The sequence below is a fragment of the Carassius carassius genome, chromosome 47 (genome assembly GCF_963082965.1).
Source record: "Carassius carassius chromosome 47, fCarCar2.1, whole genome shotgun sequence".
NCBI lineage: Eukaryota > Metazoa > Chordata > Actinopteri > Cypriniformes > Cyprinidae > Carassius > Carassius carassius.
This window is the reverse complement of record NC_081801.1, coordinates 3,688,258-3,705,680: the sequence shown is the minus strand read 5'-3', so window position 1 is coordinate 3,705,680 and position 17,423 is coordinate 3,688,258. Positions and strand designations below refer to the sequence as shown.

The 17,423-nt window shown below is 38.3% G+C and overlaps 2 protein-coding genes and 1 non-coding gene across 3 annotated transcripts; all 3 read right to left on the bottom strand.

Annotated features, from left to right (window-relative positions):
* Positions 1-340: 340 nt before the first annotated feature.
* Positions 341-478, bottom strand: LOC132131031 (small nucleolar RNA SNORA17). Its single transcript, XR_009428835.1, has one exon. It is a non-coding gene; the product is annotated as a small nucleolar RNA SNORA17 (small nucleolar RNA).
* A 2,922-nt stretch (positions 479-3,400) lies between these two features.
* Positions 3,401-8,655, bottom strand: LOC132130131 (small ribosomal subunit protein uS2m-like). The gene is made up of 4 exons (XM_059541794.1): positions 8,593-8,655; positions 8,262-8,366; positions 7,456-7,585; positions 3,401-3,958 (listed from the first exon to the last, which is right to left on the bottom strand). The coding sequence occupies exons 1-4, from the start codon at positions 8,630-8,632 to the stop codon at positions 3,424-3,426; spliced, it is 810 nt and encodes a 269-aa protein (XP_059397777.1). The 5' UTR covers positions 8,633-8,655; the 3' UTR covers positions 3,401-3,423.
* Positions 8,656-10,559: 1,904 nt separating this feature from the next.
* Positions 10,560-16,654, bottom strand: LOC132130157 (protein phosphatase 1 regulatory subunit 26-like). Its single transcript, XM_059541826.1, has 2 exons — positions 16,536-16,654; positions 10,560-14,426 (listed from the first exon to the last, which is right to left on the bottom strand). Exon 2 carries the CDS (start codon positions 14,357-14,359, stop codon positions 11,039-11,041), a length of 3,321 nt encoding a protein of 1,106 aa, XP_059397809.1. The 5' UTR covers positions 14,360-14,426; positions 16,536-16,654; the 3' UTR covers positions 10,560-11,038.
* Between the last annotated feature and the right edge of the window lie 769 nt (positions 16,655-17,423).

The window sequence follows — 17,423 nt, the reverse complement described above, 5'->3', positions numbered from 1 at the left end:
CTTTTTAAAAGAGGGTTTATTTTGTGAAAATGACTAGTTGACCTGATGGATTATTGATTTGAGTGAAACAATTGTACAGTTTGTAGCTTGATAAAAAATAAAGAATAAAGTATGATGCACTGATGTGGGTGATCTTGTTCAGCTGGTCTACTCCATCATGGCCCAAAAAGCAAGTGTAGATCAAGAACCGCGGACAGATGTCAAGATGTAAATGTTGCAGTCAGCTGACTTGTTCCATATGGTTTGTCACATTTCTATTATTCAAACCATCTCTATTTGTCAGGTCTTTAAGATCACGCTCAGTTCCCATGTCCCTGCTTGAAACAGGGTCTCATGCTGGTTTGTAGGAGCTGTCATTCATTCTTTGCACTGTGGAATTGTGGGTACAAAGTGTAGTTTCTAGCGCCCTGCTGCTCTTTGCTTCCTCATGACACAGACACAGCACATTAAGCTGCACTGCAACGCCTCGAGGAGCAACAAAGAGTGTGTGTATGTGAGTGTTACTTACTACTCTAGCTTGCTGTAGAGTCGACCTTTGACCTCTGTACAGAGTTTTACTGTTTTAAGACTAGGTCATAACTCATGTGAAGTGCAGCTCCATTTCATCTATTTCTTCTGCTGTCTTGAGTTCATGAGTCACACGGTTACAAAAACACGTTAGAATCTACAATACTCAAATACAAAGAAACATTTATGGGGAATAATGGAGTATTTGGCTTGGGTTTCACAGACAGACATGGGCACTAACACACACAGAGGTCTGGGTTGGGTTATCCGGCCCCGTTCCAAGCCCCCGGTCCATCATACAGGACAGGAGGGTCGATCGCAAGCCAGAGTTACGTCTCATGGGGCAAAACCAGAACATACAAACACACAAAAACTGCCCACATGATGGCAGCTGAAGTGAAACGCCATGCTAGACTTCAACAAAAACATAATTTTCTGATTTGTATATAATTATTATGCAGTTTTATGATATTGAGAGATTATGTTGAATACTTTTAGCAAATAAATGCTTTATATATATATATATATATATATAGCTTTATGTTTTTAAAAGTATCTTATGCTCACCAAAGCTGCATTGCATTGATCAAAAATACATGTAATATCATAATTATCACAATTAAAAAAATATAATCTCTGAATATATTTTTTAAGTGTAATTTAATCCTGTGATCAAAGATGAATTTTCAGCATCATTAGTCCAGTCTTCAGTGATCCTTCAGAAATCATTTACTTTTTTATATACAAATTTAATGCACCCTTGCTAAATAAGTATTTTTATGTACTGACCCATTTTAATCTAAAAAAAAGTATACAATTGTGTACAATTTAGAAACTAAAGATAAAAATTGCCAACTGTGTTTTAAATGTTTTTCACATATTTATGAGCTTTTTTAAAACTTCTGTTATCACCTTAAAATGTTTTTAAGATTTAAGTATGGCAGAAGCACTGAATTCAACTTATTATTTAAATTATTTTAAGTTAACATAATTTGTCCTTCAGCAGAGACCCACTATATATGCTTAAAAAATCGCTGACAAAGTAAATCCTTACCTGATACTGAAATATCATGGTGGTTTCCAAACAGGAAGGAGTTCTTCATTCAGGATCTGTAGTGGAATTAAAGCGTAATTATATATTTATTTCCTTGGGGTTTTTCTTTTCTTTTCATTTTTGTAATTTAGACCCCTAACTAGAGAGGGGTCAGTGTCATAGACATACATAATAAAGGCCTTTATTATGTATATCTATGGTCAGTGTGGCTCTTTTTTTTATTTATTTATTTATTTATTTTTATTGCAAAAAGGGTACAAATCACATGTGATTGGCCATAATATACATAACATACAAAAAACACAGAGGTAAACAGAAAATCAAATAAAATAAAATAGCCAGGGGAAGCTTACAAAGTGAAAGAGGACCATATGTTGATAGTTTTAACAGCCTTTTTGTTGTTTGAGCCAGAAATCAGATTAATATAATGTTCAACTTCATGGATAAAAAGTACAAAACAAGGTTTTTTAGAGCTGAATTTACATATATGAATGTGAAATTTTGCCAAAAGTATTAATAAATTTATAATGAAGTACGTTTTTTCTTTACTTAGACTTTTATAAAAGCAAAAAATAACATCCTTCCACAATAAGGCAAAGTCTTTATAAATATGGTCAATGATGAATCTGCTGAGGTTTAGTGTGGCTCTTTCCAGCGAGTGACAGTCATGGTGACATGGTGACGCCCCCTACTGACACGAGCACGCTACTGCAACCCGCGCTACGTCAATTCAAAAGGCAGCATTCAGCGTTCCTGTGTGCAAGAATAAAAAATAACCCACAGTACTTAAACACGACAGCTCCGTTGGATATTTTGAGATCTGAAGTGCAGATTTCAGGTTGTTTGCACTGCAGAGCAACGTTTTGGCGTTTAAACTACAGGCTGAAGTTTTAAGCTGAAGGTGACAACGTTGTCTCTGAATACTGTATAACAATCAACCATACTTTACTGTGATTATTGCATCGTCAATAATATTTTACACCACGCTATACGAAAACCTAATAAGATTACTAAGTATCATAATACACATGATCTTATACAGTACTAATAAAGATACTGTATATGTAATTGTAGTTGTTGTTCTCAAAGAACAAACCCAGTCAAGAGGAGTGGCTAAAGATATTTATAAAGTAGAACTACGGCAACCTGCTGGACCAGAAAAGGCGGATTTAAAAAAAAAAAGTAAAGCCTCTGAAAGAAATTTGCAAACTTGACATTTATGTACATAAGCACCTAAAATAAAAACTGTATTATGGATTTGTATAACTTTATTGGGTACACATAAGAAAAAATTGAAAATATACTAAAAAGCAATACAGATTCTCAGTTCTGTTTTCTTCTTACACAATTTTACCCTGCCTCACAATTCTGAGTTTATGTTTCACAAGACTTTTATCTCAAGATTGTGAGAAAAAAAAATCAGATTAGCAAGATATAAGCATAATTCTGAGAAGAAAAGTCTGAATTGTGAGATAAAAAGGAGTGATTAGCTTTTTTTATTGAACGTCAGGAACATTAACAGGAAACTTTTATATTTCTTTTATATAACTTTTATATTTTATATCATAAAATTCTAATAAAAGAAAAGAAAAAAAGGTCACAAATGTGAGATATAAAGTTGCAATTACCTTTTTTATTCCAAGGTGAAAATGGGCTTCCATAGTTCTAGGATTGTCACATGTGTTTTAAGATTTTAGATACTGAACTTTAATCACAATAATACATCTGAATTTTAACTGCAGTTACATATTTCCACTGAACTTTCTATGCGAGGACAACAGACACACACACACACACACACACACACCCCCACACCCACACCCACACACACATACACATACACAAACTCTCATTGACCTGCTTCATACTGAGGCTGAAATACCCTTTAGAAGCTCCATCTGCCTCCTCTTGTCCTTTGCTCTATTAATGGTCATTTTAAACAGCCGGCAGTACATCTCCATGGCCACAGGAGTATCATCGTTGCCGGGTACTGGGTATGCGATGAGGCTGGGGTTACAATTAGAGTCCACAATCCCGACTGTGGGAATATTCATTTTGGCCGCGTCTCGGATGCCGACGTGCTGCTGGAAGACGTTATTGAGCGTGGAAAAGAAAATGATGAGGTCCGGCAGCCGGATGCCAGGGCTGTACTGGATGGGAGCGTTGGTGAGCAGGCCGCCCTTCCAGTAGCGTGTGTGAGCGTATTCCCCGCACTCTCGCGCCGTCGTCTCTATCAGGTGACCGAACTGCCGCCTGCGGCTGACGAACAGGATGATGCCGCCGCGGTACGCCACATGAGCCGTGAAGTTCAGCGCCTGCTGGAGGAGTTCTGCTGTCTGCTCCAGATCAATGATGTCTGTATCCAGACGAGAACCAAACAGATATGGCTCCATCAGCCTAGAGACAGAAACACAATTTAGCATTCAGGAATATGCATGTAAATAAATATGAGGTCATAAAAAAACTGATTTCTGTATATATATATATATATATATATATATTAAGGGTGTAACGATACGCGTATTCGTATTGAACCGTTCGGTACGAGGCTTTCGGTTCGGTACGCGGTACGCATTATGGACCGAACGTTTCGTTGGACTAATTAATTATATTTGGAAAATAAAAAAAATTGTGAAATATAATGATATGCGTTCAACAAGGTAGCCCAATAACCCAAACAACGTAACAGGCAACGCCCCTGACACCCCCGAAGAAGAAAAAAACACCAACTTATATGTTTATGTTAGGCTACTCAGTCAGGCGCTCGCTCACTCAGCAATACAGGCTGAAGGCTCGTTGCAAAATGGCCAATGCGTTTAACAGGGAATCCAAAGTGCACCCAAACACCAGACCTGTTGGTTATTGGAGGATCTTCTATTTCTGGTCTGTTAAACGCATTAGCCATTGTGCAACGAGCCTTCAGCGCGTACTGAGTGAGCGAGCGCCTTACTCTGTAGTGCAGTGATCCTCACTATTTTTTTCACAAGAGCCACATTGGCAGACCAAAATCAAAAGGCGAGCCACTTTTACGACAACATACTAAGTCACCTTTGCAAATGTGCATTTCTACATATAAATTGGACATCCCACAAAAAAGAAATAACACGGCCAATACATTTTCGTTTAAGAACAGATTTACTTTAATAGTGGGATGAGCGAAAGCTGGCATGCATGTCAAACAAAATGCCCCCAAAAGAAAAAAAAAATCTCTATGTTTTCAGTGCTGATGCATTCATGTAACATTTAAGGGCACCTAAACGAACCGGCAAAATTAATGATTATGAATATGTAAAATATAGCAGAAGACATTTAATTTTTTTTTATGTCTGTCGTCTAGAAAGATGCTGACTCGTGATCTTCGCAGTAGTGAACGCGCCTGAGAGAAATGCACATTTCATACGGGAGGGAGAGCAGTCTGTTTTCTTTCGTTTTGAATTGTTTTGTTTAAAAGTAGACATTTCAAGCTTTATATATAGCCTATTTGTCGGGTCTGTGAGGCAAGTAGGCTATACGCTGAGTTTCGGTTCATTCATGAGACAAACTCCAGGTTCACACCGGCTCCTTCGTATCGTGGTTATCTATTTTCTATTTACTTCTTATTAAATCCAGACAATTGGTTGATGAAACCTTGATTAAAATTAAGATACAATTAATACAAAACGAAATCAAATTTAAAGACAGGCTTTGTGCTTTCTGTTTGAGGTCTCAGTGAAAGTTTTAAAGCAGTCTTAGTGCCGCTGTCAGAGCGCTCACGTCAGTAATGGAGAACTGTCCCGTCCATAAGATTTTTTATTTATTTATACATTTCTAAATAAATGCGACTTATAGTCCAGTGCGAGGCTAGGCCTATATGTTATTTCTTCTTCATGGCGCATTTTTTGACTGATTCGCCTTATAGGCTACTCCGGAGCGACTTATATTGATAGGCTACACCTGTATGAATTCTCATTTTACTTTTTGAACTCCATTATTGAGCCGAGTTTTGCTTGAAAATAGTCTACTGTTGATGACTGTGCAAGACTAATGGATTCAGGGTCAGGCTTGAATGAGCATGCTTCAGACTCGTGGTGTGAGCAGAGCGAAATTGGAGCGGGAAATGCGACGCTCCGTCCACCGTCCTTTTGAAATTGCCGCTCTGCGCTCTGTCCAAGATCCGCCCGCTCGCTTCCCGCTCGCTCCCGCCTCACATGCTCTGCAGGCAAGTGGCAGTGTGATAGCTGTAAGCTACTATGCGAGCCGCCAGTTATAGCTTGACGAGCCGCATGCGGCTCGCGAGCCGCGCAATGAGTAACTGTGCTGTAGTGGAAAACGTAGGTTTTAAGAACATGCTTAATGTAATTGAGCCCCGTTACAATATTCCTTCACGAGCTCATTTCAGACAGATCGTAATTCCTGCTTTGTTCCAAAAAACATAAGCCCTATAGAGAACCAATTGAGTAAAAACCATAGACTGTATAAAAATATGGACGTAGTGTCCGTGACGTCACCCGTAGACTACTGAAGAGAGTTTTTGAAGCCTAAAGTGTGTAGACCAGGCCGTCGCCATCTTGGCAGCGCGTCACCGCGCGACTCTCCCGGACAATCGAAAATGGGCAAAAAGGCGGGAGCTAGTTCACCTAGCGCGACGGCAGTGTCAGCAGCAGCAATCTCCCTGTCACTCAAGTGGCCACGCCCTTAATTATGCAGAACTTTAAGTCTTAAAATAATTTAAACGGATGAGGTATAAAAAAATTCACCCCCCTCACAGTTGTCATGAAGGGCAAAATGAGCTATTTAGACCAAAAGCATTTTTTGAACCAGGCTGTAAACATGTTTTTTCCTACTGTAAATTTGGGCATTTTAACATGGGGAGTCTATGGGACTGACTCCCTTTTGCAGCCAGCCTCAAGCGGCCAGTCGATGAATTGCAGTTTTAGTCACTTCCTTATTGGCCTCACGAGAGAGAGTGGGAGGTTGGCGCTCGGTAAAAACACACTCAATATAAAGAGTTATAGAGTTCCATATAAAAAGTTACATCTTTGTATTTGTTCATAATTAATATAACATTTTTTTTTTATAAGGAGCTGTTTTTGTTTTATACAGTATGCTGCTAAGAAAACACCATAGAAGATGGGTAAAGAATAGCTCCATCATTGTTCAATGTAAAAAAAAAAAAAAATACTTTGTTAGTTTTAATAAATAAAACATTTTTATAAAAATCAAGGAAATTTATCTGCTAATTTTTTCTTTTTGCTGTATCTAAAACGTACCGAACCGTACCGAACCGTGACACCAGTGTATTGTATCGAACCGAACCGTGAATTTTGTGAACCGTTACACCCCTACTATATATATATATATATATCTATATATATATATATATTTATATATATATAGCAACAAATAAAAGTTAATAATAATAATAATAACCATTATTAATAACTGTGCACCAATAATCAGCATATTAGAATGTTTTCTGAAGGATCATGTGACACTGAAGACTGGAGTAATGGTGCTGAAAATACAGCTTTGGTCACAGAAATAAACTACATTTTTAAACATATTCAAATAGAAAATATTTATTTAAAACTGTAATAATATTTCACAATTTTACTGTATTTTTGATGAAATAAATGCAGCCTTGATGGGCAGAAGAGACTTCAATAAAAACTTTTTAAATCATGTTTTCAAACCATTACTCTCTCTCTCTCTCTCTCTCTCTCTCTATATATATATATTTATAGATATACAAGTACAAAAGTTTCTCAATTATATGCATATACACAGTTACAAATAAATTAAATACAAAAAATAACAATAAAAAGTATCATTATAAGATTTTTTTAATATTATTACAATTATTGATAATAATTACATAATTTCACACTGCGAGCACTTTAATGTCAATGACCCACCTATGCCGGCAGCCTTTCTTGTGTCCAAGATGGACACGGGCTTCAAACAGGTCCTTCATAGTGAAGAGCTCAGACAAGTGGAAATAATCTGGCTGAGTGAGTGGGAAGTTCAGGATCTTCTCTGTGACAGCTAAACAGGCGACACAAACATAGAGAAGCAAATATGAGCTATGAATGATTAGTTTTATGTTACAATCTCGTCATAAAGATCAAGCTTTTATATAGTGCTTTTACAAAATTTTTACTGCTTTACAGAAAAAAACAACACATATCAAGCACATACTGTATTTACATTGAAGTCTACATACCAAATTAAGAAGAATAATTCTATAAGCAAGCTGATTCTTTATGAAACACCTGTATTCCTTTATGTAAATACAGTTAAACAACAAATTGTTATTAAACAATGATTGCTGACATATTATGACACAGATAAAGAGCTATCAAAATGTTTATATACCAGGGTTTTTAAAATCTTTTTGATGTCACAGATCCCAAATATGATTTATGTTCTAAATTAGGTTTTTATGTACTATAGAGTACTGCACTGTTTTATGTATTAATGATATTGTATATAGTTTATTTTAACAATATTTACATTTATTTAAATATAATTTTATATATATATTTACCTATAATATACCTTTTTCCTCTCATCATTTCACACGGACCCTCCAAAATCCAAGTTAAAATCCCTTTTACAGACTATAAACTGACAGAAACTATATCTCTAGGTCGCTGGGTTTCATATATTCTGTATGAATGTGTCATAATTATTTAATGATCATATCTCTGGACAAACTCACCGGTGTCTGGCGCTGATTTGACTACAGCTGCTGCGGAGCTGAATGTTTTTCCGTGACACGAGAACACCGCAGAGAGCCACCGAGGGCCCCGGAGAACCTGCCTTACTGAAACCAATCACATTCAATTCATTTATTAAACGGTACATACATTTTTGTCCAAAGACGTTTGCAAAACTGCTTAGAAAGTCATTGTAAAAACACGACTTTACGTGTAATGTTTTATATCATTGCAAGACGTTATATTATGTTGTTGATTGTTATTATAATATGGTTTACATAATGAAATACACTGAATTAAATTAACAATTAATAAAAACACGTTTTATTTCACCTCCACTTAAGACGCCCGCTGCCATGTTTCCGTTACACATGAGTGTAAGGAAGAGTGCACAGGATTGTGGGTAATACAGTGCTTTAGACTGATAGAACCGTTGCATCACACAACTCACGAACTACAAGTACCACAATGACCCAGTTATTTTAAACGAACCAAAACTTTATTGAATGAACCGGTGACAATTTACTGCATTGAACCATTTAAATAACATGAATAAAGAACGCTCGATAAAATTAGTAATTGGAAAAGTAAAACGAACTAATTATTTTAAATATACTTCATATTATAATATTCTCATGAACACGTGAAGCCCCTTTTCATTCTAATTTCCAGTGGCTTCAGTTTATCTGTAATAAAACAAAACATTATGAACTAATGTTCCACTAATGCTTAACAACCAGAAATGATCTAGATACGTTTTATATAAACATCTGTAACCTAAGCCGTTGTTCTATACCAAGTGTGATTTAAGTGAGCAGAATTAGTATATTTACCTGTTCAAACTAAACTGTAGCCTTCGTTTGACTGTTTTGCTGCTCTACAACATACAGTGCACACAAACTCAAAAACTCACTCAAGAGTTAGGCTATATATACATGCACAAAATGTATCAGATCTATTACATCAGTGTGTGTGCAAGTAAATGCATGAATTTTTAATACATTCTTTTTATGTACCTCTAGCTGCTTTTGAATTTGGAGTGTAAGAACCATACAGCCTTGTGTCTCAAAGTCAGTTTTTATTATACATCTTCAGAGATACAGTTTGAGTTTTGTTTCTCTGTGCAGAGCAGGGGACTAAAAATTCCTTTTTTATTTTTTGCAAAATATTTATGAAAGCTGGCAATGCCCAGCATAGTCAGCACGAGTCATTACTTTCTTCTCTTCAATAAACAAAAATAAATAACATTCTTTTCACATAGGAAACACATATAATAAGCAACAGAAACAGGAACCAAGAAACAGGTGCAAAGAGAGGGATGAGAGGGAGGGACTGGTGTGATATGAAAAATGCGATTTGATAAAGTATGCAAAAATGTGCAACAAGGGAAAGATGACTGAATTTTGAGACACTGAAAGAAAATGTTTCATCCTTGAAATATGCAGTCTGATATAAATCTTTGAATGTTGTAGTTGTACAAAAAAAAACCTGGATATGACAAGGATATAAAGAATTCCCAAGTACATAAAATGTGTTAAGAGGGAACATCATGAAAAAATATGCTTGTTGTAAATTGCATAAAGGATACATTAACTGCTACTGGAGTTTTTCTGTAAAATTTTAATACAAAGTAAATGGATGCTTTTCATACACATTCTTTATAAATACATAAAGTGCCTCATTTATGAAACCAGCAGAACAAATTTCTTGAAAAATCATTCATTAAACTATTCTTGCGTAGACTGTCATGCTGAATAGAATGGAACAATTTACACAAAAAAAGACTTTGGGAACTACTTTATGGAAATTCATTCTGCTTGTTTTTTTTTTGGTTTTTTTTTTACAAATGAGGCCCATCTTAGCCATTCACTGTTGAAATGAGGAGATTTTCCTCAATTAGAAACCTCAGGAACATTACCCAAAGGTGACTCAGATCATCTTCTCAGAGATCAAGGGTCTAAATGATGATGCTGAACCATTGTGAACGAGTAACAACTTAGTATGCATTGATGCAAACAAAAGCGTTTTCATTCCCTTTACATTCTGCAGTTCTTCATACAATTAAGTACTTAAAGATGCAATTGTCATGGTTGTATTTAACTTTTGGAATTTGTTGCAGAACAAAAAAGACTTTTAAATATTTTAACCTGGGAACTATTTAACATGTAAACTCATAAACCTTCGTTTTTAATTACAATTACTTTTCGCAGTCTCAAATGATAATTTCTCAAAAAGCAAAGTTTGTAAACCAGGATCCATTCAGAAATGCAGCAGCTGCTGCAGAGAAAATACAACACAAAAACAATACAAAACAAAGTTTAATCTCTTTTCATGACATCATGTCTGCTTTTAAATATATTTATAAATGTACAAACATACAAAAAAAGGATGTGGTACACTCAAAGATTCTTAAGTGACGTCCCTTGGAACCTTAATAACACAGTACAAAAAGACAGAAACTTTGAAATGCAGGATGAGACGCTGCAGTCCGTCAGGCTAATGCTAAAATAAAACAACTGATGCTTATACCTGAAGGAATATTTCGGCTGTATGGTTGGGAATCTTGCAAAATACCTGCAAATCACAGTTTTGGGTCCATAGATCCCCCCAAACCAATGACCAAAATACCTGTCAATCTTTCTAATTAAAGACATTAACAATTTTATGAAGAAGTCTTTCATATCTCAGATGGAACAAGAGAATGAATACATACTGGGCTTTTGGAAACCATGTTCCCTCAACTGATGTGTGTGTGTTTGGAGAGAGGACAGGTAGGTACTCACTGATTAGGGGGCTGCTTCCTCCTGTCTTTTTTTCCCTGATCTTTCCTTTCCTCATCTGACTCTACATCTATCTCATCAACACATTTCTCTTCCTCATCTTCCTGCTTTTTCTCTTCCTTGCTAACACTTCCTCCTTCCCTTTGTCTTTCTCCTAAACTTGCAGTGGACTCAATTGCCTCAATCTGGCTGACCTGCAGGTGGTTTGTCTTTGCTAAGGGTGTTGGGAAAGCAGTTTGATCCAGTTGTAACTGGATTACACTGCCTTGCTGGTGGTCATGCGGTACAGGTGAGGGCTGGCACAGGTGCGAGGTGGCAGGGGATAAGTGTGGTCTATCTGAGAGGGGTCTGTCAATTTTCAGGCGGTTTTGCAAGTAAAGTCTCTCTGTCCTGCCCCTAGGGGGCGTCGAGGACGAGAGGTCACCAGTGGTGACAGCAGGGGACCTAATTTGAGGTTTTGAGATAGTCGAGGGACAAAGAGAACTAATTACTTCCTTCAAAGGTATCCTAGTGGCATATCTACTCTGGTGGCTGATGGCAAGGTCATTCGTGTCTGCCGAGGAAAGTTCCTTGACGTTGCTCATACTGCTGTTAACGGGTCTCATCAGGAATAGGTTCTGGTGTTGATGACCCGATGATCGGAGCATCTCTGAGCTAACAGAGGGCGTAGTGAAGGAGTTGGGTTCGATGGTATGACTTGTTGGAGTGTCCTTCCCTGTCTGGGAGCCGCCGCTCTTTGGAGTCGAAATCTCACATTTTTGACTTTTGGTCCTCTTAATACCCATAATGCAAGAGCTGCCTGGTGTCAGGACTGGTCCTTTGTTGAGTTCTGCAGGTGCATCTGTGGATCTCACAGATATGCCTATGGATTCTGTTTGCATTTCAGAAGTTGATGCTGAAGCAGAAACTGGAGTTTCACTTAGAATCGTTTGAGGTTCTGGTTTAAAATCAGACTCTGCAGGTGAGGTCAAGGAGTCTACGGCCCCCTCCTCTTGTTTGGTGTTTGCAGCAAGAGGTGCAGACTCCTTGGCTCTTTCAGCTAGAAATCTCCTGATCTCTTGCTCAATGCTATCATCGCTGTCCACAGAACTGTCATTGTCATCTGCATGCGGACTGGAAGGTATGTCCACATCTTGGGGCTTGGGATCCCCACCATTCCCAGTCACCTTGTCAGCTTGTGCATGGCTTTTAGATTTTAGAAAAACGTTCTGAATTTCTGATTTGCCTTTTACTGCTTTGCTTTTATCACCCTTGTCATTTTTAGTCTGAACATTCAGTGTCTCTTTGCTACCTTTCAAGATGCCAGACTTAACAAGCTTGCAAGGTGGGATGCTCTTCTGGTCTGTTAAAGGTTTTTGTTTTTTCACAGCATCCAAAGTTGATTCTTCGGAAGGTCTGATGCTTTTTCTTGCCTTCATGTCTCTCACTTTCTTTTTGACTTTTTTCTTTGTCTTAAGCAAGTCTTTAATTGCAGCATCTAGATCCTCATCACTGTCCAGGGAGCTGCTTTTGTCACTGCTGTCGTTTCTCTCTGAGCCAATCACAGTCTTGGGGCTGGACAAACTTTTGTCTTTGAGTGCACTACTATCTGCACCCTTATGAGGTGGGGAATTCATGGTAGCTAGACTACTTGAATGGGATGTGACAGTGGGAGTAGTTAAAAGCTCTGGTCTGGTGGTGTAACTATGAATCAGAGGTGTCGCTGGAGGCTCCTCTTTAACATTCAAAACTAATTCAGCATCTCTGGAAAGTTTGCTTTGTTCTTCTTTGAACTTGCATTTTTTTGACAGGGAGAGCCTTACTGCTTTATTCGGCTGGGTTTCCTTCATCTTCGTCTTTGGTTCTTTGCTTGCTGTGGGATCTCCTGAAGCTGGCGATGGTGCACCTGCTGTTTTTGGAAGCTCTTTGTTCATATTTGCTTTATGTTCCAAAAATTTTCTTATCTCTTGTTCAATTCCATCTTCACTGTCAACAGAGCTTTCTTCACTTTTATCCGCAGATGGTGCAACAGTGAGGAATGTTGGCATCTGAAGCACATTTCTGTTAGCAATGCTTAAGTTAGGCTCAAACACCTCGGGCATGACAGTTTTAGAGATATCTAGAATGGCTTCAGCACACATAAGCTCAGCAGTGTTGACCGTGAGACTGGAATGGATCTGATGTTCAGTGTGGGTTGGTTTTGGGTTTAAAAGGGGTGGTGCACATTCTTTGACTTTAGAGCCCTGGGATGTACACTTGTTCAAAAAGTGGCTTACACCCAGTGGTGTAGGGAGATTAGACTTCTTGGTCTTGCTTTTCTTGGACAGTGCTTTGAATGACTGAGTGCCCATGCATTCGGGAGAAGTGATGGCTGATCTGCTACGTTGCGCAGGCACAAGTTGAGCAGGTTTGAGAGGATTTTTCTTTTTCGTCTGCTTGTGTTTTTCTTCCTGAAAGCGACGGATGGCTTCCTCAATACCTTCATCGCTACTTGATTCAGAGTCCTCCCTTTGTCGTGAAGATCTCAGGGCATCTTTTTCACCTTCCTGTTTTTCTTTTTTCTCCTGCTGGAATCTCTGAATCTCCTCTTCAATTCCATCATCACTGCTTGAATCAAGCCTTTCCTCTTCCTCTTTAATGACAAGACGAGGTGGAGATCTGTCCATCTCTGAAGATGACGAAGATCCTTTCTTAGATTTGGGAGGGGGAAGACTTTTTACAGGCAAAACTTTACTTGTGTCTGCTTTCTTAAAGGGATTTTCTTTGCTTAGCTTCTTCTTGACTTTCTTTTTTAGGGGCTGCGTCCCACTCAAGGCCCTCTGTATATGATTGCTAGCAGTTAGCACCTTAGCACTACTGGAATGTGTGGGTTGTTTAGCAGCATCGGGGACAGTTGGTTTCCTCCGCTGAAGCTTGGGCGCTGGGGTCGAACTTGTCATCGGATCCCCTTTGCGCTTGTGGTCCACCTTCTCCTTCAAATACTCCTGAATGGCCTCCTCAATGCCTCTGTCCACAGAATCGTCACTGTCCGAATCATCGCCAGTATCTGGTCTGGTGGTCTGTAACTTAGTGTCTGCCCCTGTTCGCCGGGATCTCGCAGACGTGTCCATGAGTCTCATTTGACCTTTTTCGGTCTTCCCGTTTTCGCTCATGTCCGAAGACTGGGTGCTGTGAAGGCTCTCTATAATCATCTGGATCGTCTGTGGGATGGGGGTGCTGCTAACAGAGACAAGGTCGCTGTCGGAGGCACTGTCATTGAAAAAGAGAGGCAGGCTGCAGCTCTTATTGGACCTCCATTCTGAGTGAATAGCCACCACCGGAGGAACTGTCTTCAGGAACATTCTAGAAGGTCAGAATGGAGGGGATGTAGGTGCATGGGAAAACTCCACCTGTGATCTTGTTTACATTCTAAAATTGAAGAAAGAGAACTCTTAATTACAACAACAACATCAATAAAATTAATTCTAAAGCAGTGTTTAGAATATCACATTTTAAATTGACACGGTTTAATTTTTCAAAAAGTTTTAATGGTAGGCAGGACCAATGAGAGATGTAAAATTGTTGATTTAACCACACAGAAATTATCTACAGGGATGAAACAACAATTTAGTAGATAAAAAAAATTTCATATCACTAATAGATTATAATTTGATTGCGATCAGGTTATTGAAAGTCAAATGACAGAACTAGTATCATCAGAAGATTCTCTTGTTTAATCTAATATGCATATTTGCTCAAAATTTAAACAGGAGTGGTTGTAACAACCTTGGGAATCGGATAGTGTATAAGCCCACATTTAACATTTGTGAGTGTCAAACACATTCTATTATTGTTTTTTTAATTAGTTAGCACACATTTGGGGGGAAATTATTTAAAAGACCAATTAAAAACAAAAACAAAAAAACAACTGTGTTATTGACATTAAAGCAAGCAGATGTTACAACATTCCCAAATCTTCCCTATTATGGGCTCCTAAAGCCTGGTACAAAAATTATGGTTTGGCTACCAAACCGAGGCAAATGAGCAGGACCGCGACTCAAATAAAGGTCATGGCTGGGTCACAGAGAACAGAATAAACAATGCTAAATGCAAAAAAAAACACAATTAACCATTTAATTCTGTAACTATTTTTTGACCACACTAAGTAATCAGTCACTTGGTAGAATAAAAACTCCCTTAAAACATCAGAGAGTTTTGAAAAAAAGATAAGCCAACTTCGATTCATTTTTAAAAAATGCATCATCATCATCATCATCATCAGTCAAAGAGGATCTGGGGGCGATATTCAAAATGTAGGGCCATTCATAAACAACACAGGCCTACTAAATAGCATAAATCCCATGTTCTGTAAATTATTATATTATACACCCTTATTATGGTATAGGCCTATTATAATATTATTATTACCAATAGTCACACTTTCTACAAAAGAGCTGTTAAGACAATTTGACACATAGAGCGACCACTGCAGTCCGAGGTACGAGCCTCGAACGAATGACTTGTATGGACCGATTCTTTTAGTGAATCATTTGTGATTTGCAGAGTTTGCTGAATGACTCTGACTCACTGAACTGTGAATTATTACTTTCTTTACTTCTAATTAGCCAAGGACTGCCAGTGTGTTGAACTGTACTTGGGGCTTAGTGTAGTTACTGACCAGTTGTTCATATGCCAACGTGTTCAAAAATATGAGTTTTGATTAAGTGGCGTTTTATATAAATTATTAAATTAAATTATATACGTGCATTTTAGTATTTAGTAGTTTTTTTTTATCTGATACACAATTAGAACCAATTATTGGAATGATTTTATTTATACACCAGAAAAATATGGCTATACTCATATCGAGTCCCATTGCTAATTTTAAGGCTGCGTGTAGGCTACATGCACCCAGACCCGAGCCGTAACCGAGGCCCCTCCGCCGCCTTCAACGCTTCATCTCCTCGGAGACAATTACTCCTCGGAGTTATGACAAAATAACTCCCTCCACTATGATGCCACAATGAAACTCCCGCAAAAATGGAGACATTGTATCTCCCTGCACTTCAATGCGAGAAAGTAGTGTTTTTTGTGTGCTTTTGCAATCTGCCATCAGAGCTCCGTCTCACCGGCGCACCGGGCTGTCCCTGCCCGAAGCTCGCGGCTCTGCCTGCACTCGCGAGCGGGGAGTGGAGCTAAGAGACACCGTAGAGGAACCCGCGTCTTCCGCCTGCCGGCCATGGTGTCACCGGCCGTGTTTACACTATTTTAGTGTCAAAAGAGGGTCTGTTCGAGTAAAGTTCGGTGGTCGTGCGTTTATATGCGACATTTAATGAAACAGCATCCTAAAATGTAGCAAGAAAAGGAGCAAAGCTGAAGTTCGCCATGAGATATAAGCGCTTAGATGCTCGCGGGGCCTCTTCACTTCTCGCCGGTTCATTTTGTAAAACCCTCTTTGTATTGTGTCCCTCTAACGAAAAACATCACAGAGGTGAGACCCCGCTGCATTCACGCGACAGATAAAGGGATGAGGCTCACCTTACGACTGATGAACGGCTGTTGTGTTTATCTTCCAGTGTAATCCAGCTTTTGCAATTCTTAATACATTTTTTGGAGAGTCCACACACGGGAGCGGACGCGCGCAGCCGTCTCGTGCACCCCTCCTGCCTCCCGACTTACCTTCAGAAATCACTTAAAGACACAGTACCACAGAACGGACTGGAATTGTTTTGTGAAATGAATGGTGTAGTCGTTTTGTGTCTACATATATATTTCTTTACAAGACGTCGATTTTTAGTTGAGTTTGATTGAATGGTGAAGAAGAAAAAAACCTGTCCAGCTCCAGCATACATGGGGAAAGCGTGAGGAAGTGTGGATGCCCGTTTCTGCCATGAGAACTTGAAAAAAAACTTATGTGCGAGGTATAAACTGGCTAATGAAAGAAAAACAAATCAGAACTGTGGGGTGGGGGAAAAACAGAAAAGAAAAAAAAACAGAATTGTGACATATAAACTGGCAATTGCAAGAAATAAATCAGAATTGTGAGAGATAAAGATAAACTGGCAATTGAAAGAAAAAAGCCAAAAGAAAAGTCACAATTACCTTTTTTATTTTTATTATTTTTATTTATAAAATCAAATCAAAATTCTAGAATAGAGTTTATAAATCTAGACGAATAAGCCCAAATAATGATTTAATGATTTGTTTAAAAATCAATCCCCTATTATGGATTTCTGAAAATGATCTTTCATGAAAAGGTCACACTTGACGTAGGTGCAAGTAATGACTCTGTGTTTACAAATGTGGAGAAGGAGGACTGTTCAAAAGCTGTTGTATGTTCAATAGCACATATTACAAATTTTTGTAAATGGTCTTTGACTTCGTCTTTGCACGTTCGACTTGTAAATACTGAGTCGGTACTTCTGG